Source organism: Macrosteles quadrilineatus, unplaced genomic scaffold (assembly GCF_028750875.1).
Source record: "Macrosteles quadrilineatus isolate MER2022 unplaced genomic scaffold, UCM_ALF_1.0 Scaffold_5__1_contigs__length_97177068, whole genome shotgun sequence".
Classification (NCBI taxonomy): Eukaryota; Metazoa; Arthropoda; class Insecta; order Hemiptera; family Cicadellidae; genus Macrosteles; species Macrosteles quadrilineatus.
Window position 1 is genome coordinate 92,864,104 of NW_026542598.1, and position 25,489 is coordinate 92,889,592.

General features: G+C 32.3%; 1 protein-coding gene across 1 annotated transcript in view; it reads right to left on the reverse strand.

Moving 5' to 3' along the window:
* The window catches only part of LOC128993998 (cystinosin homolog), a 39,054-nt gene extending 13,565 nt beyond the window's left edge, over window positions 1-25,489 (reverse strand). The window contains exons 1-8 of the mRNA XM_054418184.1: window positions 25,374-25,489; window positions 17,849-17,955; window positions 13,370-13,451; window positions 11,706-11,885; window positions 7,487-7,627; window positions 3,838-3,937; window positions 2,594-2,713; window positions 689-859 (exon numbers count right to left, since the gene is read on the reverse strand). Coding sequence (XP_054274159.1) covers window positions 689-859; window positions 2,594-2,713; window positions 3,838-3,937; window positions 7,487-7,627; window positions 11,706-11,885; window positions 13,370-13,451; window positions 17,849-17,933 — 879 coding nt within the window. The 5' untranslated portion in view covers window positions 17,934-17,955; window positions 25,374-25,489. The remainder of the gene's footprint in view (window positions 1-688; window positions 860-2,593; window positions 2,714-3,837; window positions 3,938-7,486; window positions 7,628-11,705; window positions 11,886-13,369; window positions 13,452-17,848; window positions 17,956-25,373) is intronic.

Consider the following 25,489-nt stretch of genomic DNA (forward strand, 5'->3'; position numbering starts at 1 on the left):
GTCTTTTTTAAACGTGTTTAGGGTTTATTTGTGACTTATCTATCGTGGATACTAAAAAAAATGTGAGATATATCTATTTTATTTAGTAAATAATGCACACACAATTTTTCCAAACTAATTGCCCTTCATTTTTTAAAGTTTTTAAAGATGCCCGTTTGAACCGACCTTTTGAGTTATCCGAGCTAGGTCCGGTTCAATGGTTGAGGGGAGGTCTTCTGCAATTGACATTAACACACTTTGTTGGTAGCTCATCCATACCACAAGAATTTTCTTTCTAAAACTGTCTACAGCTTAAACATGGGAATGGAATGTCTATTCTATCAATTTTCAAAGGTTACATACAGTCAAGAACTTAGCTAAAAGTGTCACAGCTGCTCATTTAATGACCTAAGCTTAACTCGGAACCATCTAGTTTAACGGATTCCAAATTTCTGACAAAAACTGTTGACTCAAAGAAAATTAATAGAAGGTAGTCAAATGGTTTAGCTTGTCTTCAACTACAAGATTGCTGGTTCAATAGCAAAATTGAACAATACTTCATCCACTTGTCATTAGCCCAGTTATCTTGTCAGACAATAATTGACATCAAAAGAAAGTCAAAATTTACATAATTTTCTTGCAACAAAACCCCTAAATAATCTCAGACGTGTCAAGACAAATGAATAATTAAATTATACAAAATTGTTACCTGAGGGATGTATTTGATGAGAGTGATAGTGAGCTTAATGTAAGAACAGTCGTACAGAAAGTCAAGCCAGTCGATGTAGTTGAAGAGAGCGAGTCCGAGGCAAGTAACAAATATGAGGAAAAACGCAACCAAGATGGATCTAGCTGTGGTGGACACTCTTTGACTCCCTCTCTAGGCAAAACAGAAATGTTTAGTTGAGAATTAGCACTTATAAATGGTTATTTGTTCATAGAAAAACCTTTTAAAGGGTGCGCCAAAAAAACCTGACGGTTTCTGTTTTATAATAAGTCAGCTGTTATACAAGCTAGAGACCTCATTGTTGTAGTAAACGATTGCTTATGTTATGCCATTTTTAGGTTATGTTTGGTGAAACATCATTTCGCCGAAAGAAAGTTACTGTCTAGTGTGGTGTGGCAAGGTTTGGAGTCATCGAACCATATGTTTTTGAGGGCAAAATGGGGAACGCCAACACTGTAAACTCGGAACACTATGTGGAAATACTGAAGGGGTTTTTGGTTCCACAATTGTGAATGATAGGAGGGATAGACATGACCAACAAATGGTTTCAACAGGACAGCACTACTTGTCATACAATCAATTATTCAATGACAGTTTTGCGTGAACTCTTTCCCGATAAAGTGATCTCTTGGTTTGGCGATGTGCCGTGGTGATCCCCAGACTTAATTTCGTGTGAATCTTGGCTATGGGGATACTTGAAAAACAAAGGGTTTGTTTCGAAATTTTGAACCATCCCTAAACACAAGCAGTGTATCCGGGAAGAGATTGCTTCTATTCATCAGGTAAAGATGACTGCAAATATGAAAAAAACAAAAAAATGGGAAGCCTGCGTTTAGTAGAAGGTTATCACCTAAGTGATATAATTTTTTATAAATGAAAATGGCATAGTAGTGTGTACAATATAACATTATTTAAAACATAAACTGTATTTTGTTCTTGAGTTATTTAGTATTAAAAACCGTCAGGTTATTTTGGCGCACCCTGTATAACACTTAAAATGTGCACTCTAACTTCAAATAAAATTAAAATCTGATTTATTCATAAATGTACAAAATTACAATAAATAGATTCAAGGAGAATATTGTAATTAACTATTTAAAATATTTTAAATTGTAAAATTCTTTAAAGGAGTAAAATGCTTGTTCTGTTAAAAATTTCACATGTTTAGAGTCAAATCTTGTGCTACATTTTTTCCTTATGTCTTTGCTGTTTTTAGGTAGAAGACTGATTTGATAACTTAACTTACTTTTACTTAAAAGTAAAATTGCAATAACATCAATTCTACTTTCAGAACAGTTAGGATAAAACCCCTCGAAATTGTAACTTGTAATACAAATCTGATGTTGTGGAATTACTTCTATGAATAACCCAACCAAAATTCCAGGAATTGAATACTTTTACTAATACATTAATGTTTCTGAACGACATGCTTTTAGGTGAGGTGTTATTTATTCACAAAGATTATTGTGGGCTTCACTCACCTTAATTTTTGTCTGTGATGTCGGGGACTCGTCAAAACACACACATATATATATACAACACAAAATCGTCCACGGCATCAAAAGGACTTTTGATGCCGTGGACGATTTTGTGTTGTATATATATGTGTGTGTGTTTTGACGAGTCCCGGACATCACAGACAAAAATTAAGGTGAGTGAAGCCCACAATAATCTTCGTGAATAATACATTAATATAATATTTGATAAAGAAATCAAATAAAAGATTTACTAAAAACTAAAAGTTCAGATTTTTTATATTGTATTACTAATATTAAATGAAAAATACTTTTACATCACGTCAAGGAGTACGCATTATCACTATAGAGCTGAAATATTTTAGTTTCACTAATTTATAATTAATTTAAGCTTGAGAGTATTCAAATAAACCTCGTAACAGAAGCACTGAAGGATCGTAAGGATCGTAGCGAAGGCAGCGTGGACAGCAAACACAATGTCATTTAACTGGACTGGGTTTAGACCTCTAGGATGTCTTCGGAAATATTCCTCCTAGAAAACAGAATTGTGATTTAAACAATAGAAATGAGTAAACAATCCAATATATCTAAATACATGTCTAACAGTCTGAAAAGGGTTCAAGTTCTTTCCTATTACACCGTATTGGTTGAGTCACACTGTGTGCACTGAAAAAAATGTCCTTTTTTAACAAACCAAAATTTGAAATTAAAATACAGTTTTTAAGAGTATCATGTGATTTAGTGATGGAGTTCTACAATTCATCGTCCAAGGCAACTATAATTTTTGTTTTGTTTTGTAGGTGAACCAACAGTTTGAGAGGGACTCACCTATCATCTTAAGCCGGGTTTACACGATGCCAGTTGACGAGACAATTGTCAGGAGACAACTGACTGGCTTGAAATTAATGGCTTCATGTAAACACTTCAGCCAATTACCCCGAAATTCAGTTGTCTCCGGGAGTTTTTACTGTTGTTACCTTAAGATGAATTTTGATAATAGATCTAAAATTCAGAAAACAGCAACCTGGAGTAGTGTGATCAATAATGTCCTACCGATCATGTTGATTGTAGCCTACTTGTTCATGTATATTTGTGTTCATTGTTTGACACTATTCATGTAAATATGTATTTACAAATGAATAAAGATCTTTTGATTTGATTTGATTTGAGTAGACTGAGGACAATGAGCTGGGCCCAGTGAGGCCCCCCACCCCTCGAAACCCCAGTTGTCGTTACAATTGGCGCCGTGCAAACAATGTAGGAAAATAGCGCTGTCTTGTCTTTTGGCCATAGTACCTTAGTTCATTGTAAAATGCCTAGACAAGTGTTGACAACGTGTGAACAGGTTCTTGTTCAACTTGCCTGGCCTACGACAATTCCGCAACCACATGATGGCAATTGGCTAAGACCATTGTCTCGCCTACTGGCATCGTGTAAACCCGGCTTTACAGAATCATCACAGAGCTAAAAACAGTAAAAACCATTCGTGATTAGGATTCCAATCTCAAGATAAACCAGCTGTATCTCTTACTATGCTCGACTGATACAACACTATCGTGTACCCAATTTAGTTATATCATGAAATCTGGTCATATTGTGCTCATAAACCAATCACGCAAAAACAAGGAAGAATGAGTCAAAACACAATTTCCTAACCTCAACTTGAGGAACATAGTAGAGTCCAATGTTGAACAAGCTGTACATTGTAAACCCGACGATATTGAGAGCGAGGAAGTCAAAGTTCAGCCCAACCACACTGTAACACAGAATTTGACATAGTATAAAATTGACTTTATATCACTCAACGATCACATAAGACCAATAGATGGAGCATGTTGGCCGCAACGTGAAGCCAGTATATTTGACCAATTTTCACTAAGATGGGGCTGCCGGCTGTGATGAGCCCTAATAGCGAGCGCAACTAATTAAATGTTAGTTTATATCAAAGATATCCGTGACAATACGCCTTTATATTATACATTTTTTATTACTAACACAATGACCTTCAAAATACGTTTTTTATTTGTTTTCTAGCGTTAACCATTTCTTAGAAAAAGTTAGTTTAAATAATTCACAACAAAAACTTTTTGGGTGAAAGAAAAATTTGAAAAGCTACAAATTCATTTATTATATATGTATCTATATTGTATTAAAGTTTGGTAAAGTTCGGGTGTTTGGTTTACAATGTACTAATTTTCAAAGTCACAAGATAGTTTCTGAAACTCTATAAACAACTCTCCTTAATATTCAGACGGGCATATTAACTTTTGTTAAAGAGCTAAAAAATATTAATTTTTAGATGAATACCTACAAAAAATAAAATCAAGAACATTTATATGTACTCCATGTTTTTCTAATTATTTTTGTAACTTTTCTGTATAGCTCCAAACTTGAGTATGTAATAACTGTATTACAAGTGAGGTTTTAGGCAGAATCTGCCCGCATGACGCAACGCGGCGCGGCGGGTAGCCCCTATATTACAATTTGAATTACAACCAAACTACACCAGCTAAAAATTAAAAAAAAATATGATCCAAAAATTCAACTCTTTAGCTACAAAATCCACTGTTTTTCAACTTACCTGACCAAAAAATAAAAAACGTAGCAGCCGACAAACTTTTTAATGTCATATTTTTAAACTCATTTCAAAGTATAGTATTATTTGAAGATTTAAAATAGAAAATATTAACTTTTAAGCTTTTAATTAGAATCAATAGTGTCCTAGACAGACTTATTGATATCACTCATACGAAGTTTGAACGATGTACCTTTAGTCTAAGTAGGCTAAATGTTCAGTTATTTGGAAGCGGAACAGTGAGTTTTAGTGCCGTTTTCATCGACATCTAGCACTTCTAACCTACAGTAAGATGGCGGACCTGGCTTCACCTACTTTAATGTTAGTTAGATAGACGTGCTCCATCTATTGGTCTTATATGATCATAGATATCACTCTCTGTAAAATCTTTAAATATATTTTATTAAGGGGAATGTGACTGAAAAAATGATCAAAAATTTTTAAATTATTTCCCAATCTTTTGAAGTATTTTTTTTACGTTATATCGTGTTATTGCTGTTAACAGTTTGAAACAGGATATGCCCATTTTTAACCTAAATAAAGCAAAAAAAAATCATGTCCTCCTCCTCTATAGGAAAAAGTAGCAAAACAGGTGTTGTGTGCAATCCCTTTTAAACTCAATCAACTTCCACTTAAGCCGGACACCGTTTATTTAAGGTGGGCCACTCCCCTAGCTTAGCCACACATTATTGAGCTTAGTCAGGATTGCACACGTCAGAGATCGAACCCGCGCATGTAGAAAGACCTCAGCGCTACACTTGTCAGTGCAATGCCTCAGCCGACTTAGCTACCATGCCACCATCGAAAGACCAGGTAGTTTGCAGTTATAAGCGAGCTCACGTTACACTAGTGCTCTTAGGCATGATTCAACGAACTACTTTAGAGATAAATCAAATGGTTTTTGTTGTGCTGAGTAGCGCTAGTAAACATGTACAACCCTTTTTGTTACTTTTAATAACATTCAAAGGCTCTATTGTGTTTTCACTAAGCTGAATGAATACACAATGTAACAATTTTGCAGATTAAGGACTTTCTAAATCATGCACATATTTTTTCATAAAAATTATTAAGGAATTAATCAAGTTGCTGTAAACCACTACTATATTAATTTGACAAAATATGGACTTGGCTCCATAATATGGACAACTTTTCCAATAATTGAAAACGTGTATGGAAATAATCTCATTAACCTGTGATGATCTGTCTAACAAAATATTGGCAAAAGTGGTCGAAAAGGCAGACACCAACCCAATTAATAGATATAAGATAGTTCAATAAGGAATAATTGTAAGAGTTACTGTGATAAAAGGATTTTCCACTGATTTCGTAATGTAACGTTATATTGCAAAACATGACATAATACAGAAGAAAATCAATTTTAAAATCAGAAAATAACATTGCAAATACTTATTTTGGACAATTCAGTAACTCCTAATAAATGTGTGTTGTTTAAAAGACAATTTAAAAATTAACAGTTGTTTCATTAAAAAGTATTATCCACATGGCCAAAATGTAAACAAATCTGTGGAGGGATCTTTTAAAGGCTTCTCGGGCAGAGCCCTAAGGGGATTTACTTCGTTTTTCTTTTCATAACTCATCTACAGACCATGACCTTTCTTTGGACACCTCTCCCAAGTTTCTACGCCTAGTCGTTCTCTTAAATTAGTGGAGACAAAGTTTCTAATTAAAAATATTTATTCCCCCTATGTTAATCTTATGGGAGAAAACCCAACTTTGATGGAAGATCCAGCCCGAACTAATAAAGATTTCAAAAAAATAAAAACACTTACAGATCAGGGCCATTCTTTTGACACTTTAATCATCAAAATCGGTCCAAAAATGAGGGAGGAGTTCTGTTCACAAAAATCGGCTTAGCGTATTATATATATAAATATAGATTACCCCATCAGCTGTTTTTTGGTTGCATTGTTACCCTTTCCAACTTCTTTTTCCTTATCTACATATTTAGCTCATGTAGGTTTAATAGTTATACGACCCATTGTATGACTTTAAGTGAAATTACATAGGGTAATGGTTATACTCTACCTGCCTCAAATATGTTTATTGTGTGATAAATCATAACAATGGAGAAGTTAAAAATGCAATCAAGGAATCAAGGCTTGCTTCGCTCATATTTCTGTTTTTATGCTAAATTACTTTTGATAGTAAACAGAGGGTGACTTGTTGGATTTTCAATTAAGATGTTTAAAAAATCATGACAAGTGCATATAAATAATTTGGTAAAACATTACAATTTTTGCAAATTTTACCCAATGTTAAGAAAAATTATACAAAGATAGATAGGTGTTATTGTTTCCAACACACTTAACATAATTAATTCACTGGCGCTGTTGTTCAGGAATGGGCTTCTGAGTAGTATGGTCTATCCTGTAGACTGGATGTTAGTTGATTCTTTGTGTTTGGTTAAAATTTTCCAAACATATTTTATATTCATTTGCCAAATATTTTACATTAACACACAGCTGATGAAAACAAATAAAATTAGGAAGTCTATAGGTTTATTCTAAAAGTCTACCTCAAGGTCAATTAATAATAATAGAAGATACATAACAACACCTAATAGTTTATAATCATTAAGATCGCACAAGCTGTGTTTTGCATTCACCATAGAATACATTGTTCATTCAAGTTAATACCACGATATGAAAGATAGGTAAGCTATTGAACTATTGAATGCCTATTTGTACGTAATCAAAATTTTTGATTCACCTTTTGCGCACAAAGTTCTCGTAGATCTGAGGGTAGAAGGAGATGGACCAAGCTATGAAGTAGACCCAACCAATGATCACACTGATCAGAGAGAGAAGTTCTGAGTATTGCACAGTGACACGGATGAATGCCTTGTCTGCACTGTAACAAACAGAACAGTGCTAAGCATTTACAAATTTTGTTTCACAGTTTTATTGTTAAAAGAACATGAGTACTGTTAAGATTTTTCCTTGATTACTTAACCAAGCAATATTTTTGTACCTAAAATGCAAAATAGCTGATTCTTATATTTTTGTACTTCGCCCCACATATATCACAGAAAACTTATTACTATGCACTCAGCATAGCAACGCTGGTGGCGCTGCCTACGATTGACAGGCAAAGCTCTCTCAAAACACTTAATGCTTTTTACCATGCGGTTGGTATTCTGGGTTATAGTAATATGTTTTCTGTGCATATATATACTTCCTCGGATTTTCAATCATTAACACAAAATAGAAAGCTTGAAAACCCCAGGAAAGGTTGTTTGATGAGTAATCTTTGAGTGGATTAGGTAACATTTCCACACTACTCTTCCCCACTTGCTAAATATAAGAATTATAACCAACTTTTATCAATACAAATTTATAAAAAGTAAAGGTAGAAAGAAGTATTTTTTGTCATATTTATCTGCATTAGTATAGAAATTGGGTTTTCTAATGAATGTTGAGTTTTTATTGGCAAATCATAATCCCACTATTTGACCCTTTTAATTTCTAGTTGGTTTTATTTGTGTAATAACATTTTTTCCAAATTGTATTTATAAGTTTGTATAAGAAATCCAAACACAAATAAACTTACTGTACTTTTAAATTTCTAATACTGTTTAGGAAGATAAATTTTCAGAAATATTTTTGACAAGATTTAATCACTTCTAGAAATCTGTGGAGAATCATTTTACTCTGGTCAAATCGTAACAGCTTGTCATGTACCTCTGGTTTTCAATTTTACTTTCATTAACATTCTGATGGGAGAAATCATTTTTAAAAACATTAAAAAACTGTTTGAGAATCAAAAATCAAGAAACTGGTAAAACAATTTATGAACACCAAAAATTGAAATGAAGGTCTATAGAACAATGGTGAACCAACCATTGGTCTATTCATAGTTCACAAAGAACTGTTGAAACCACTCAATACAAGTATACATTATGAGAACAAAGAAGTAGAGTGGCCCACTAGTGTTTACAAACAAGAGATGACTTGCGCCTAATACGGAAGTTATTTGACTGTAATTATGTCTGAACAATGTCTGCTATGGTGAGAGTGAGTTGTTAACCATTGACATTTGACCTGTATTGTGACAAGACCTTGTCTGTGGCACAGTTCTACACAAGGTATGACAAACTAATATTTAACCAAGAGGAAAACAAGTAAAACAACGTAAAACTGAGGGATATTACCTCAGATGAATAGATATCTCAAGTACCTCAACTTGATAAGAGATAGATTACATACTCATAAATCATGTCAGACTTTATGAAAATTGTCCAATATTTAATCTTGAAGATTTTGGTTTTGATAATATTTTATCGTTGAAATGTAATTGAATGAATTTTTATAGCTTCAGTTTTTATTTTAGATGAATTGCAGATGGTTTAAAATAAACTTAATTTGCACAATATGTTAAATCGATCAAATCAAGATTTTTACTGACAAACCAATGTACAAAAATGATACGATGTTGTATAGGCTACATTGCGTATGGAAGTTATATTCGAGTGCTTATAGCTTCATGATGAAAAAATAATCAGCTGGTATCCTACCTAACTTGTCGATGAATGTTCCTTTAAAAAGCAATAGCAGGAGGCATGAATATTGTTGGTCAATATTAAGAAAGTGATGATATAATAAATGTACACTAGCTTTTCTGGCTTAAGCTATAAACTTGATTTCTTATTGAAATGCAAAGAGAAAGATATGCCAAAAACAAGTGATTCATCCACAAACTGAGCAAATAATGATGAAACAGTTCAATCACCTGAATACATATAGCAGCCACTTGTGGGCACACGTCAAAGCAGTGTAAATGTTTCTGTATTCTACACAAAAACTATAAAAAAAAACCTTTTCAACAACCATTTCTTGTAAGTTTATCCACATTACAAGTCTTCTCAGTGATTCCATTATTACTTTATGATACTATTTATTTGTTCGTCCATAATTAGTACTAAATTTTTCTTAATGCATGACTTAAGACATACAGTACTGAGTCAATGATGATATGGGGAGAGTTAAGGCGTTAAATGCAACCAGTGAAAATTATGATGAAAGAAAATCAACAAGAAAATCAAAGTTATGTTGTGTGATTTACAGAGTAAAGTGAATACGGTGGTTTGTAGTAATCAATGTTTTGTGTTTTTTATAAAGAGTTTTTTTTAGTTTAATGTCAAATTTTGAATTGTAGGTACATCAACTTTTGGTCAAAATAGTAAAACATTCACTCAGATAACTACTATGTAAAATAGTTCGAATGACAGAAAGCAGTAGGAGACTATCAGTTGTTTCGGAACACTTCAAAAGTTGTTAAAGAGATAAAACATTAGTTAGAAGTAGTAAACTGCCATTAGTATTGAATAATTTGTTTCTTTAATCTTGACTATTGAAAATTGGTCTAAGCTTCACTAACTGAGATAACATAAAGATTAAGAATCTAATACAAAAAGAGAAGACAAGAGGTGATTGGTATTATTATTTGGCTTTTTTTATGAGTCACCAAATTAATTAAGACAGCATTGACTGGTACAGAGAACCATTGTCAATTCAGGCAAAACCTTGAAGTTAATAAAATGAACAAGAAAAAAGATTTTGAAAAAAAATTTGATATTAATGAAATGAAATAAACTAAAATCTCCCATCACAGAACAAAATATAAGGTGCAAAGACGTTGAACTCCTGCCTCACTTCCTCTTGAGAAAGCTGCAAAAACAGCAATCTCCTGTTCTTTTATCTGACGATTCTTTGTTGATAATATTCAAAAATCATCTGTATCTTGGACAAGACTCAATAAGATCTGATGAAAATGTTTAATTCAAACCGATATGTCAATAGTAACAATGCTCTGTACAATTTATATTGTTAACAATAATATTGTTTAAGAGTAAATATTCTGTGTCATGCCTGCACAAAGGTGTCTTATTTCACAATATAAATTATTTACAATACATTAACATTTTCCAAGCCATAAAAATAAATCAAATCCAAACAATTCAAGAAGTAACTTCACCGTTGACATTTCACGCTCTATATCCCAACTGATAAGTTTCACTACCTAGCAACAAACAAATCTGCACATTAATTAAATCATTATAGGTGCAGTACATTAAGCATATAATTTTCATTGACTGATAAAAACTTATTCTTCACACATTTAATGGATCATAACCATAACAGAAGAGTGTAAACAGATGCCATGACGGATCATCGCATATGTTAACCTTGAAGATAATTCAGTGAGGATAATCTGTTGTCAGTTTATGGCCATTATACCTTCTGCTATTTAAATGATGAACTGTTTTTGCACACAGCACATGCAAACAATAAAAGTTGAATGAATATTTTAAGATTTTAAAATAGGCCACTCAACAATGGTAAACTTGTTTTTTTGTTCATCATTCATAACATAACATATCACTGACTAAGAACAGTAAAACTCAGACTATCTATGATAAAGGGTGCGATTCCACTTTCAATCACATATTATTTAGGTAAATGCATGGAATTTAAACGTGTATGTTGAATAAAAAATATCTAAAACAGTAAAGATCTACAATGAAAGGGGGTCGAGGACCAGCTCATGAAAAAATGAGTAATGACCTCGTGGTCCTGGAGATGAGAACGTGGTTATCCAATGAATTATGAACATCTCTCGCAATTGCGGCAAAATAGTTAAAATCTCCAGAGATTATGATAAACCTGTGAACGTCTCATGTGATCGTAACTGTGAACATTTCTCAAGGCCGCGTCTCACTGTCGTGGAGACGCCTACATCTTTCGCAACCCTGCGTAAAATTGAGAGCATTTCACAATGAAATTGCGAGAATCTTCGATGATAGACTGTTTTCAGACAGTGAGCACTACCACACGGGAAAATTACAACTACACCACTGAAACTTACAATCTACGATACTAAACAAACTAGTGACATTGTAACAATGTCACTAAGTGTCTCAGTAACTCACTTGACGACGTGAGGTGTGACGTTGGCATACACTAGGAAGTGACCTCTTTCTTCACCGGTCACATCAATCTTCCACGGCCCAGCAGACCGAGGGGCAACAGTGATCTGGTAAGGGTCAATCTTGAGAACATCCTTCTCCGGAACTATCAATGATACGTCCAGTTCCTGAGCAACTGGCTCTCTGAAACACAATCAATGAAATTAACACCAAGACTGGAGAAATGGAATTTGAATTTCACCACCTGAGAAGTTAGTGAAAACTAAAATGTACTGCAACATGATTACATACAGATACAGAGTGTGATGGACTATGATACTGAAAATTAGTTAAAATATTTGACTAAGTAAGGTTAATCCAGAAAATTAGGTGATAATCTATAACCGACTAATTATTGTAAAGAATACATTATAGAACACAACTTCTAATTATTGTTTAGAACTATATCATTGTTTGTGTCTCGTAATATTTATGTTTTTATTCCTTTGGGTATCGTATTTGCAGCTTAAATGTTTCTACTTAAATCTAGTCAAGCAAAAATGTCCATTCACTATGTACCTGTTACTGTATGCAATATTTCATTTAGCCTAACTTAACAATTTGACGTGGTCTATAACTGTATTACTGTTCAATTGACCAAATAAAGAATCTTGTATATTATTTTTAAACACTTTTTTGCCCTAGAGCTACATCTACATAATTTTAACCTTTTTAATGGTAAAAGAGTTTAAATGTACAGTAGCACAACTTTTTCCGTTCAGTTAAGAATTTCAGCTATGAAACTATTTAAAGGGGTCTCCCTTCGAGTAACATATTTTAATAAAAATAGCATTGAATTAGTTATTTATTTAAATTCTAATATGAAAAATTGCGTGAGAGAAATTAGTAAATTTAAATGCGGAATTATGTGAAACTATTTTAACAGTGTCAAAACAAAATCAGAAATATAATCATTTTATGTCAACTAAAATATTGAAAAACCAGTTTTGTAATCGCTCAAAATGACATTTATAAAAAGCGTAGATCATTGTGTAGTGTTTTTAAGGGATAAATATGCCCATTATATTTTACAGAATAATTGCATGAGCTAAAGAGTGTTTTATAATAATGCTACTGAACCCGGAATTTTCATCAAAACAAATAAAACAATATCCAGGTGTTCTTTAGTGATTTAAAACTTTCCTAATTAAAGACAATTCATTTTACCACTTAAATCCAAGTTTCCAATAGATTTTATAGACATGTACCTATAAAGGAATGAAAAAATTTCCAAATTTTCCAGCGATTCTAGTTTAGAGTTAATCTATAAACTTGGCCTGATTAGTAAACATATTAAATCACGACCTGGACCCATCAAGAGGCGAAAGTTAATCGACCACTTTCATCTTCAACTCTAGGATAGCAAACAGAAGACTGAAACATTCAATAAAATCTGCATATATCTTAGTACCAATTTGGCCTAAGCTCTGTTTCCAACAATAGATATACACAAACCACATTGTGTTAAAGGAAACAAATTGATCTGTTTGTATAAAATATAAAAATGGATCACATAAAACACTTAAAAACACAAATGAACTATCACTTAAGAGTAAGTAGCTATATTAATTGTGGTTATTTTTATCAAAGCAATTTTTCACACCTTAATTCATAGTTATTCAACTTACGTCAGATTAAGAGTAAAATGTGATGTGTTTCCAACGAGAATCGTCAACTCATTTTCAAGGACTGTCAGGTCTCCACTAACCACTGCAACAATAAATCAGCATTAAACCTATAGAATTTGTTTTTATAACCATTGATCATGATGTACCTGAATCAAACTTATGGTCAAATATTAAAACATAAAATTCTGACATAACTACCTGTGCATGAAATGCACCAAGATTGGGGTTTCCAAGTTTAATGACAAATCAGGAAGTTTATAAAGATAAAAGATCAGTTTTGAGGAAGCTTTATTGTTGATAATGAAAGAAAACTTTTGTAGGGTCATAACACAAGTTTTGAATACAGACACAGTACCTGTTGGATACTAGAGTCTAAACCTTCGCTAAATCATCACGATGTTGTCCCCTGGCACTGCGGAGTGGGGGAAGCAAAGCATTCAATTGGCTGAGGGAACACCATTACCGCAACGATACGATTTGTAGCCACCGGCCTCGGTGGACTAATGGATAACGTGCCGGGCTGAGAATCTGAAGGTTCCAGGTTCAAATCCTCTCGGTAGCACTAACTTTTTGTCTAAGATTTTTGCATTATCAGCAAGTTTGGTTAGTTTGGTTAGGTTATGACAGTTTAATTTGTTAATTAAAACATTATAAAATTCAATTGGAGCTATTATAATTTTAGAACTATTTTTTTTCTATTAGTAAACCTTGTTAGATTTTTCATTATCAGCAAGTTTGGTTGGTTTGGTTAGGTTATGACAGTTTAATTTTATAATTAATAAATTCTAAAATTGAATTCAAGGCATTTATAATTTTATTTTATGAACAGAACTATTTTTTCGATTAGTAAACCTTAATTCGATTATTATTTTATATATTTTTTTTATATAATCAGCATATTTGGTTGGTTAGGTTAGTTTATGACAGTTTAATTTTATAAATATTCATTTTTTAACTTATTGAAAAACTGCAGCATAGGTTTATGCATGTAAAACAACGCGGGCTTGTTTGGACGCCGTCTAGAGGGGAGGTGGAGGGAGAATCATTTCCCCCACTCTGCAGCGCCAGGGGACAACATCGTGATGATTTAGCGAAGGTTTAGACTCCAGTCCTGTTGGATTGGGAAAGGTTAAATTATTATAAAGAAATAAAAAAAAACATGTTAACATGAGCAAGGAAAACAATGTAATAAAAAAGTAAACAAAAATAAATAATAACATATGACAAATACACACACATGATAGAGACAGTTCAAAGGGGAAAAGTCTTAATGTCTTCAACAGTACCATTGATAAGACATACCACTTTCATCAAAACATTATAGTCAGCTTTAGAGTAAAAAATAAATAGTTCATTTAAGCCACTATCAGAACAGTAATGAGTTTACCTTCTGTTCCTTATTGAGGCCTATTCTTTTATCAATTAAAAAAAAAAACCAACATTAGTACTGTACTGTAGTATAAGACGCTTCTTTAAGGAATTTACTATTACTAACATTAACTTAACTAGGTTTAACATATCTCCAAGGAAAAAAAAACTTCAAACCTCAACAACAAAGTTTTTTTTTTGGTACATTTTAGACTTTTGTACAAAATTGATAAGTTGGACACCAGCTATATAGACAAAAGGTTTTGGGGTTTAGACTTATTTTGCGTAAAATATTTTGTGTCTGTATTCAAAATGCCTCAGTCTTAGAAAGCAAAATTTACATTACTTCTTATGGTAAAAATACTCTAAATACATGAAGACAAAGACTCGTATTAAAGAGTTGAACTCCATCAACACACGTAACGGTTTTTACTATAGAACACAACTGGTTTAAACTTTCAGTCGACATTCTTCTAAGCAAACAAAGAATGAAAATGTTGCGCAACACACTGTTTGCGTAGAAAAGTGTTGCTAGTGATGTGATTTGCCGACAGACAGCATTCCAGAACCATGACCTTGACAGCGGCTGAAGCTGTGCTGAAACTGGTTGGCATTGGATCGGCATCAGCACTAAACACTTGCTGAGTTTAAATATTGATTTTTCAGGTACCTAATGAATTAGCAAGTCAGTGGTCTAGTTATTAACCCTAACAATAAAACCTACTCTAATTCATCCACCCTTCAGATTATTTTATTTTATGTACGAGTGTTGTATGGTTTTTGGCGTATTACCTAATTTATTCTGTATCGTTAAGTCTCAATTACAATTATTAAGCAAATCATACCTTGAGTGAGTGTTCTTTCTTCCTCCTAAAATTCATATCCGCATTTCCTGGTATGAATAGGTGTATTTGGGAATCGTTTTGTATTATTTGTATTTTTTTTTAGTTTTGAAGGTAGAAAATTGGGTAGTTTGAAAAAAATGATGATTTAATCTTGAATGTAATAAAACATATGAGTTTTAAAATTTAGTTGAGAAGTTGAAGAAAGAATACACTAGTCTCCATTACCACAAGGCATCATATGTCAATACTTAGTGATAAATTAGATTTTAAAATAGTCTGTTTAATATTACCAACTACTTTAGATACCATTGTGTAAGTTGTAGGAACACTGATTGTGGATCACAGTTTGTTCTTGTCATAAAACATCTTATCTCCTGTCTAATGCCCTCACTACTCAAGATTTATCCCTCAGTGATGGATTAGCTAAATAAAACTTTTTGTGGCTTGTAAATCACAATTTTACAGGGTAATTTACTTATTGTAAACCAAAACTCTAAGTAAATAATAGTTATTGTTATTGTTTGACTTTTTGTACGGAGAGAAGTCAACATAGACACAGTTTTTGTCACCTTAGATCACACGTAACATCACCTTACGTAGGCTGTTATTGGTATTATCACATATTAAGTTGCCATTAGTGATTGGAGAAATCGTAATGTACCTGTTCCATGGTCTACTGACCAGTAGTGTCTGTAAATAATTGATGAAAGATTTGGCAAGGCAAACCTTAGTAACAGAAGTGTTCAGTAGATCTTTCTGGAAAAGTTTGCTTTTTTGTACTACTACTTTTGGTACAAGGGTAGTTCAGATTATTTATACACTGCTTGGTCGTAGTGGTAGTGAGAGATTACCAAGAAAAACAGACACTTATTGATTTAAAGAAGAACACAACAATTGACTTAAAGAAGAGAACTTATTGCATAGGTAGCAAGTAGCGAGTAGCGACTGTTCCAACAAAGTAAAAACAAAAACCATCAATAAGATTTATGAGCTAATAAGTTAGCTTAACACTCACGTCATTAACTATCTTCTACCCATTTATAGGATGAGTTGTGTTTTAAGTTTGGCTGGTTATCTCAAATTCTACAATTGTGAGACCTAGGAAAGTGATAGTACGAAAGTGAGGAATTCATGGGGTTTTGATATTGTTTGTCAGTTTTTTACAATGTATGGATCATCAACATTTTTAAGTTAAGTTCCTACTTAATTATTTTATTTTGTATGTAGAGGCAGAATAAGGCAATGTGTGGTACATTAATGTCAGAGCATTTGTAGTTAAGGATTTTAAGGGGACAAAACAATAGTTTTAAGTTAAAAAATTTTGTAAGAGAAAACAAGTTTTTCAAAATAATTATTATATAAATCCACACAAGAATAGTTTTAAGAATTGTTATTAGGATGACAGGCTAACTGGAATGGGAAAGAATCAATTCTGGCAAGAGAAACACACACACCTTCATACTGGGCACAAAAATTAGAATATTTGTGTATATTGAAAGGTTTTTTTTTATTCTTGTGCTTAGGGTAACTCTTTTCCGATCAGATAAGCTGGACAAAATGTTGATCCTTACAAAAGAACCAAAAATAACAAACTCAAACTTATTGATTCTAATAAACTTCCAATTGTGGCAGCCCTACTGAATCAATGAAGTACGGTATCGAGAGTAAGTGGAAAGCTTAGATCAGCTTGTTGATTATTTTTATGACTAAAAAGAGTCTGCATTGCCAGACCAGGGTCACTGGGCACTCTCAAGTTCAACTCAAGTACAAGGCCGGCAGCCTCTGGATATGTCCAGACTAAACATGAGCTTGCAGAAATCTATTTTGGCTTTTCCGAATCTCTGCCTGAAAACCTGGACCAACCGCAATAATGCTGAATAGCTGATATGTCTTCAACATTTGTGGTATTGCGGATGAGTGTATTTTACAACAGAATTAATTACATTTGTTTGTTATGTCGCAAACAGTGACTGAGCAATAACTTGAGAAACTAAGTTTGTATGCTGTGTTTTACTGAAACCGTACAATACCTTCTATCACACGGAAGTTCAACGACGAATAATAAGAAAGTTCTCTAAAACTATAATTTTAAATGAGTTTTAGAGAACTGTAAGAGAATTTATTTGTTCATAGACAATTTACCTTCAAAATTTGATAAGGTAACAACTTAAGGTACACCCACAGGTTTATAGAACTAGATATGTAACTGTGAACAAAAATCAATGCTACAAGTCGTATTGTAAATACATGAAATTATGTAACTTACCAGAAAAACTAAATACAAAGGTGAAAGTGAGAAACAGCATTTTTGGAGTTTTGCCTCCAAAACCGAAGATGGGCGTCGGGAACATATTCTTAGAAGTGTGATATTATCTGCAACATACGAGGCAATAACAGTTATCCATGGTTGTAAACTTGCAGCTTCACAACTATAAACAGTACATTTCTACACAACTGTGTGGCAGAACAGAACAGCTGTGAGCTGGTTGCAGTTGGGTTGATAATGTATTGATATCAAGTGTTTGAACTAATATTGATAAGGCTGAGTAAAAGTTTCATCACTGATTTCAAGGTTTATTTTTATTGAGGACTTAATTTCCTGATTCATGATTCAGGCAATGAGGAATTGGCAGCGGTTTTAGGGATTGAACTATTTTCCTATGGTTTAAGAAAATTTGTAATATTTACCATCTGTATAGCAAGTAAAATTGAATATGCATACTACAATTCGTTTTCTGTGAATAAGAGATATTTTGTAACACAGATATTTCAACCAGTTGATTAAATTGTAGCATGACTATTTTTCTAGATAGCTGAGTGTTTATAGTGCTGGCCTTCAAATCTGAGGGTTACTGGTTTAATTCCAAGCAAGATCTTTAATACTTTAATACTTTTCAATGAAATGGCGACCATACAAAGTAGGTAGGTATTTTAAGCCAAGTATGAATGGAGGTAAGTATAGGATGAGTGGCGTGATCTTGTAGTCTTGTTAGTGACTAAGGCCGACATATTCCTTAGACACAGCTGTTAATTATAGCCCTAATGGCAACTAAGGGACCTACAGTTTATAGTGGAATCCGAACCACATTTTTGCCTTGGTATATACGAATTGGTCTAATTATCAGGATAGTACTGCGGATAGTCGTATCGTAGTAGGTACTCATACTCGTGCGGACGTTAATTCACACCAATTCAATTCAATTCAATTCAAAACATCTTTATTCATTAGTATATAAAATTGTATATACAAGAATGGTGTCAAATTCATCATTACATAAAATATAAACACAAATAAAAGACAAATACAATACACAAGAACAAAACAACAAAATAATACAGTCATCTCTCAAGTAGGTATAAAACAAAAGCATACTTCAGTGAAAACAAAAATATAGTTCAGTGAAACAGCAATAGGCCTAAAACATTTTAAGTCAATGCTGTTATTGCTTAGCCCAGAAATCTTTGAATTTATAGAGAGCATTTTGTGTCAAATGTAATTTTAGAGCGTTTTTAAATCTGTTGTCATCTGTTTCATTTTTTATTTTTATTGGTAATTGATTAAAAAATTGTATTCCAATGTACGATGGTTTTTGTTTAAATATTTCTTTTTTATGCTTTTTAATTTGGAAATTATATCGGTTTCTTGTGTTGTAATTATGATTATCGACGTTTCTAGTAAATGTTGAAATATTACGTTTAACATGAAGAACAGTTTTGTAAATATAAAGGCTATAAACTGTCATGATACCCAATCCAATAAAATGTTTTTTACAGTGTGCATCAAAATCCAATTTAAGCATTGATCTTATTGCATCTTTTTGAAGATGTAAAATTTTTTTGAGGTTAAAATTTGATGTTGCTCCATATACTTCAAGACCATACCCAATATGGGTATGGACCATTGAAAAATACATTGATTGCAATGTTTTGATGTCACAAAAAGAGGACAATCTCTTCAGAGCAAAGACTCCTGAACTAACTTTTGAACAGACCTCTTTTACATGATCTGACCAAGACAGTTTTCTATCCAGTAGAATACCAAGGAACTTTGACTTTTCGGCAAGGTCAACAGTATTAAGGCAGTCTGTTGGTTCTGTGTCATTCCTTGAATTACCATTTTTACAAGAGAATTTAATTATTGTTGTTTTATTTTTATTAGTTAAAAGGTTCAAGTTACTTAGTCTTTCGTTGACTTTGTTTGTTGCTTGGGATAATTGATCAAAAACATTACTTCTATTGCTACTAGCTATCGTTAGATTAATATCATCTGCAAAAATACAAAATTTGTTATTTAATGTTAGATTTGAAAGACATTCTGGTAACTTTCCTAAATACACAAGGAATAGGAATGGTCCCAGGACTGATCCCTGGGGAACGGAATATTTAATTAATCTAGTTTTTGACTTTATTTTAAATAATTTATTGCCATTGAGGTGTTTAGTTTCCACATATTGCCTTCGACCTATTAGGTATGATTTTAATAAAGCTAAATCTTTGCCAATTATTCCATTAGAAGTTAGTTTTTCTAGTAAAATAGAATGGGATACACTATCAAACGCTTTAGTCAGATCTAGAAATGCAGAAACAGTATGGTCACCTTTGTCTAATTTATCCACAATATGTTCAACAATATGTTCAACCAGGGAGTATCGCATCCATAGTGCATGCCTATAAATATACATAATTCATAACCTCCTTGTAGCTGGATTACAGGACGATGCCACCATGTTGGATCACTTCTAATCCCATATCAATTAATGATGCTTCCCAACCAAAGGTATGACATTAGATACTCACCAGGCCAGTGTATCCTACCTTAATGCCACTGGCATGAAAACATAAATTATTTTATATTAAAGCCCAAAGGACCTTTATTGTTTTAAATAGCTTCCTTCAGCCCCATAGAAGTAAGGATCCCAAAGGTCTGGGTCAGGTGCAGTACACCAGGACTCGCATCCTTATTATATCAGATACGACCTTGGCCCCGTTATGGAGGTCAGACCTCACATTTACATTGCCACATCAGGAAGAAAACTTCACTTCCTGAAAGGACAGTTACCTCTTTCACTCCATGCAGCAGTTTTGGAACATATTATAAATTTCGATATAAGCGTTTTATTTTATTTATCTTTAAAACTAAGTTAGTATTATTTATTTTCCATTACCCGATCAGATGGGCATAAAAGGCTTGTGGGTAGAAAGTATCAGGCAAAGAAAGGGATGAGCGGAAACTGAACAAGAATCAACTGTAACGATACATTTTTTAAGAGATGACACCAGCACAAGGACTTGAACCCAATACATTGCCTTGATGCTACCGAGTCACCAAATGAGCCACAAACTCACCAGTAAATCGATAGTTGAATTTCAGTAATTTTAATTTACTGTTTTGGTTTCTAGGGTAAGCCATGTGACCAGAAACTGCACACTGTCTTATTTAAATCAACAGAGATTGACTGTATTTAAACTGGAGTCTTTGGGGCCAAAGTGTACATTATTACTTCATGCTAACACTACTATTATTATTGTACTATTATCTAAACATTATTTTACTACAAACTAGAATATGTTTGTGGAACTTAGCCTAATAGGCAAAATAATTTCCCCTACTATATAAATTAGCAATTAGATTGAGTTTGACATTAAGTTTGTTGGGACAAGTGCAGAGAGAGGGGTTCATTACCTTCCAATGCCAAACTGTGGTCATGATGGCGATTGAGATTACTGATTGGTCAGTAAACTAGCACAAGAGTCTAGAGTCGTGACGCAACGTTTAATTTCTTGTTTCAAATTGTATTTTCCCCCACAGAGTAAGTGGTACAAACTCCTCGTAATACAAAATAAGTGAGTGGAATCTTTTATAGGTGTTTCTCAGTGACAACCTCCGCTAAATAAACTGTAATTTGTTTTGTTAATTGATGTTAAACAACAAGACATTAAAAATTCCAACTTAAATAGAAGCCATAAAAGCACTTTATGTAGCATGCTCAATAGCTAATTGGGTTTGGTATAAATTGAAAAAAACCTCAATCGACACAATCATTTACCCGAAAATACAGTCTCACAAATAGACCTAGTGTATACAATTGTGTTAAGATACCGTTTAATAAAATTGAACAATAGGTTGTCATGTAGTAAAGGTTTAAAAAATTAATAACTTTAACACCCAAAAATAACAATTTAAATCAATAGTTGGAGGCTATGTTATTTTCTTAAGACTGTTTTACTGAGCCACAGAAAAGTACTATACTTATACAAAACATTACAGATTTAAATAAATGTACACAAATGTTAAGAGAATCACAATTGAAATGTTGGGTTCTTGAGTACCTATATATAGATGTTTGACAAAAGATGTTAAACCACCATAATTGATTAAACTTGATATAAATTCTCTTACATGATAACCTACTAGTGAGTACAATGTTTTATCTATGGTACAATCAATCAATCTCAACAAATTAGTTTATACGCAATAATGTTTATGGTAACAATTAAAACAAAACAATTAAAAAAAAAACTTCTTAATATAAACAAATAACATAAACCAAGATTAAATTAACTGAAGTCAACAAAACAACAGATCAAGCGTCATAAAAAAATATTAAATGAAACATGAAACTCAAGTGAAAAGTTGAATTGTCTACCTGTGGGTTTGTCAACACAAAAACTAGAAACTTCGAAACACAGCCAGATGTTGAAACACATATCAAGTTTTATCTAGGCCTAGTGGCCCTTACGAAATTAACAGCTTTCAAACTGAATAAAAACTCAATTTTAACATACTCAACACATAGTTTTGGTGTTATAATACTAAATAACAAAACCAAAAAGCTGTAATTCATATAATAAAAGTAGACAAATCTAAGGAAATATTTATTAAAATATTTTCACAGTAAGACAATTCTGTAGAGTAGGTACTTCTTCTTATACAGACACATTTATAAAACAATTGTTATTTAGTTTTCTCAATTAAAGAGTCTAATAGATACAATGAATAATTATTTGCAATAAAGCTAAACTGAAATGGTGGATGGTTACTAAGTTACAAGTTGCAATTAGACAATTCTATAATAATGTGGAACTATACTTTTTCAAAAGACAAAAATGTATAAACTACTTATATCTCAGACATTTATCATCAATTTACGTGTGGTAAGTGTGTAGTGTTATACAGGGCACATCAAGGTAAAGATTGAATGGATTAGCTCTCAACATGAAACATGTAAAATATATGGACCTCCCAGTATATGTATACATATACTCAACTTGACACATGCCTTACATAACGTAAAGTGATTTTTACGTCACATTTACTTACGTGATTTTTAAATTAACTCAATTTATTTAAAAACTATTTAAAACCAAATTTTTGAAAATCCATTAAATTAAATGTTTAATAGGAAGAACTCTAGATAGGGGTGGCAAGATACTTAAACCATTGTTCAGCATAAAAACCATAAATAATAAAAGTTTTGCTCCAAAATGAAACCATTCCAACCGTTTCAAATCGTCTTTTCAGCGGCGTCCTTGAATGGTTGGGAAAACAGCACAATGACTATCTAAGCTCTAGTTGCGTTAGCGGATCCAACATTTACTATTATTATATATTTTTTTATTTAATATATCGTGAGACCGGAAAGTATTTCTTTAATAATCATTTTCGGTCTTTTTTTGCGCAGTCCTCTGAAACGTGTGAGAAAGATTATAAGTTACTATGTTACATTTCAACGTGATATTTAAATATATCCAAATAAAAATATTGAATTAACTTGACGTATATGGAAAGAAAACTTTAATCCGAGTAACAAATTCCACAATTTGAACTGCAACAGTCTATTTCACATCCGACTTATTATATTTACAACAATAAGGTAATTAGAGGTTATAAATAAATCAACTAATGTGCTTGGATAACAAAACAAACATAATTACAGTGACTTGGCAAATTGCTAGTTTGGAACAGGTTTAAGGTCAAAAATGTTTTTGGTCGAGCAAATAGGCCTACACAGGCAAGCTATAACAAAATACATTGTCAAAACTTCAAACTACATAGTAGAGCTTCTTTTATGCCTACAAATTGCAAGAACACATTAATTGTGTGTAAAGGCATTTTCGTAGTTGAAAATATGTTTGTATTGTTAATAACATTTTAATATTTTTGCTATTTTAAGTGGGTTTACAATGTAATAACTAATTGATTTCTTCCGTTTCCCTACGCATAAATGTAGTATTTGTATTTCTTGTTTGTTGATAATGTTTATTGGTTGTTTATTTATTGATTTGTTTTGCAAATTTCTTATGTTAATTAATTTAAATTTCTTATCTAATTTCTTTGTACCTGATTATGTAGTGAGCTCATTTTTGTAATGATTAAGATATGATTTGATACTTTAAGGGGGGGCTCCACCAAAAAAACTAGGAATTTAAAAAAGTATCAAATTTCAGCTATTTACCAAAAAGTGTTCTACAGTAATTCCTGAACATTTTAATGTATAACATGTAGTAAAAATATTTTTTATGCAGTGTTATTTTACAAAACAGTACCATTCGTTAACTTTTTTGTTACTGTCCAATCGTATTTATTCGTTATTGCAGGTAATCTCAAATAATAATTTATGTTTGTTAAAAAAGTTAGAATAATTCATCTTTTTATAGTTATTGTAAACTGGTTCTTGGACGTTAAAATAAAAAATAAAGTACTTGCTTACTTAAAATTATAAATGCATCAAATGCTAAAAGTTATCCGTATTTTTTATTATTAATACAATTAGTTGAATATGACATAAATGTAGTACAGTTACTAACATTTTTCCTTGTTCAAAAATATGACTGATATGATAAATCAAATGCATTCCTCCCCTTAGTGGGTGTTTTTTTCCTAAAAAAACAGATGTTTATGGGGACAGATATATCTGGAGTTAGGTACAGTACCTAAGTAGGTAAGTACAGTAAGATAATTTTTAATTTAAAGAATACATGTACATCTACAAACTGTAATTTGGGAATTGCTAAACATAAATATTTCTATAAAAATCTTATTATCAATTTATTTTTCAATTTTATTATGAAATATTTTTGTTTATTCATCACAACACTTTTCTCTGAACTTGGCTTATTCCATTCTACAGTTTGTACCCTAGAGTAGAATGTCCCCTTCAAAACAAAACAAAAATTGTATAATGTATGTGAGAACTTGAGATACCGTACGGTATGTATTTTTCTGTACTACCCGAATAAAAAACCAAACTTTAGTTAATCGCTATGGAAACATATATATCACCAATGTTGTTTGTTGTTTTAACAAAGTTTAAAGGGGAACTCTACCAAAATAAAAAATCTATTACATATTATTATTTAGTAGGTACATGAAAAAAAAAACTTTATTGCAACATAATACCTCAAAGAATGGTAGGAGATCGTTGAAAATGAAAATTCTGTAAATCCTGTAATGGGGTACTGTTTTGTAAAATAACACTGCATAAAAAATATTTTTACTACCTGTTATACATTAAAATGTTCAGGAATTACTGTAGAACACTTTTTGGTAAATAGCTGAAATTTGATACTTTTTTAAATTCCTAGTTTTTTTGGTGGAGCCCCCCCTTAAAGTATCAAATCATATCTTAATATTTTGCGTGCAACTTTACTAACTTTACCAACTCAAACTGTAGAGCAAAAAAACACATGTCTTATATAAACATGGAAAAATTATTTTAACTGTACTGCAACACACCAAAATAACAATCGAATTATTTCATTATTCATCCGGTATATAAGCACGGACGTACCTTATGTCTGTGGACGGAATGCACTGGCCGGTCGTTCGGCGACGACTGAGACTGAGCCGCCCCACTGGATCAGCTGATAATATACTTCACAGCTGATCGTTCGCGCATTGATTATC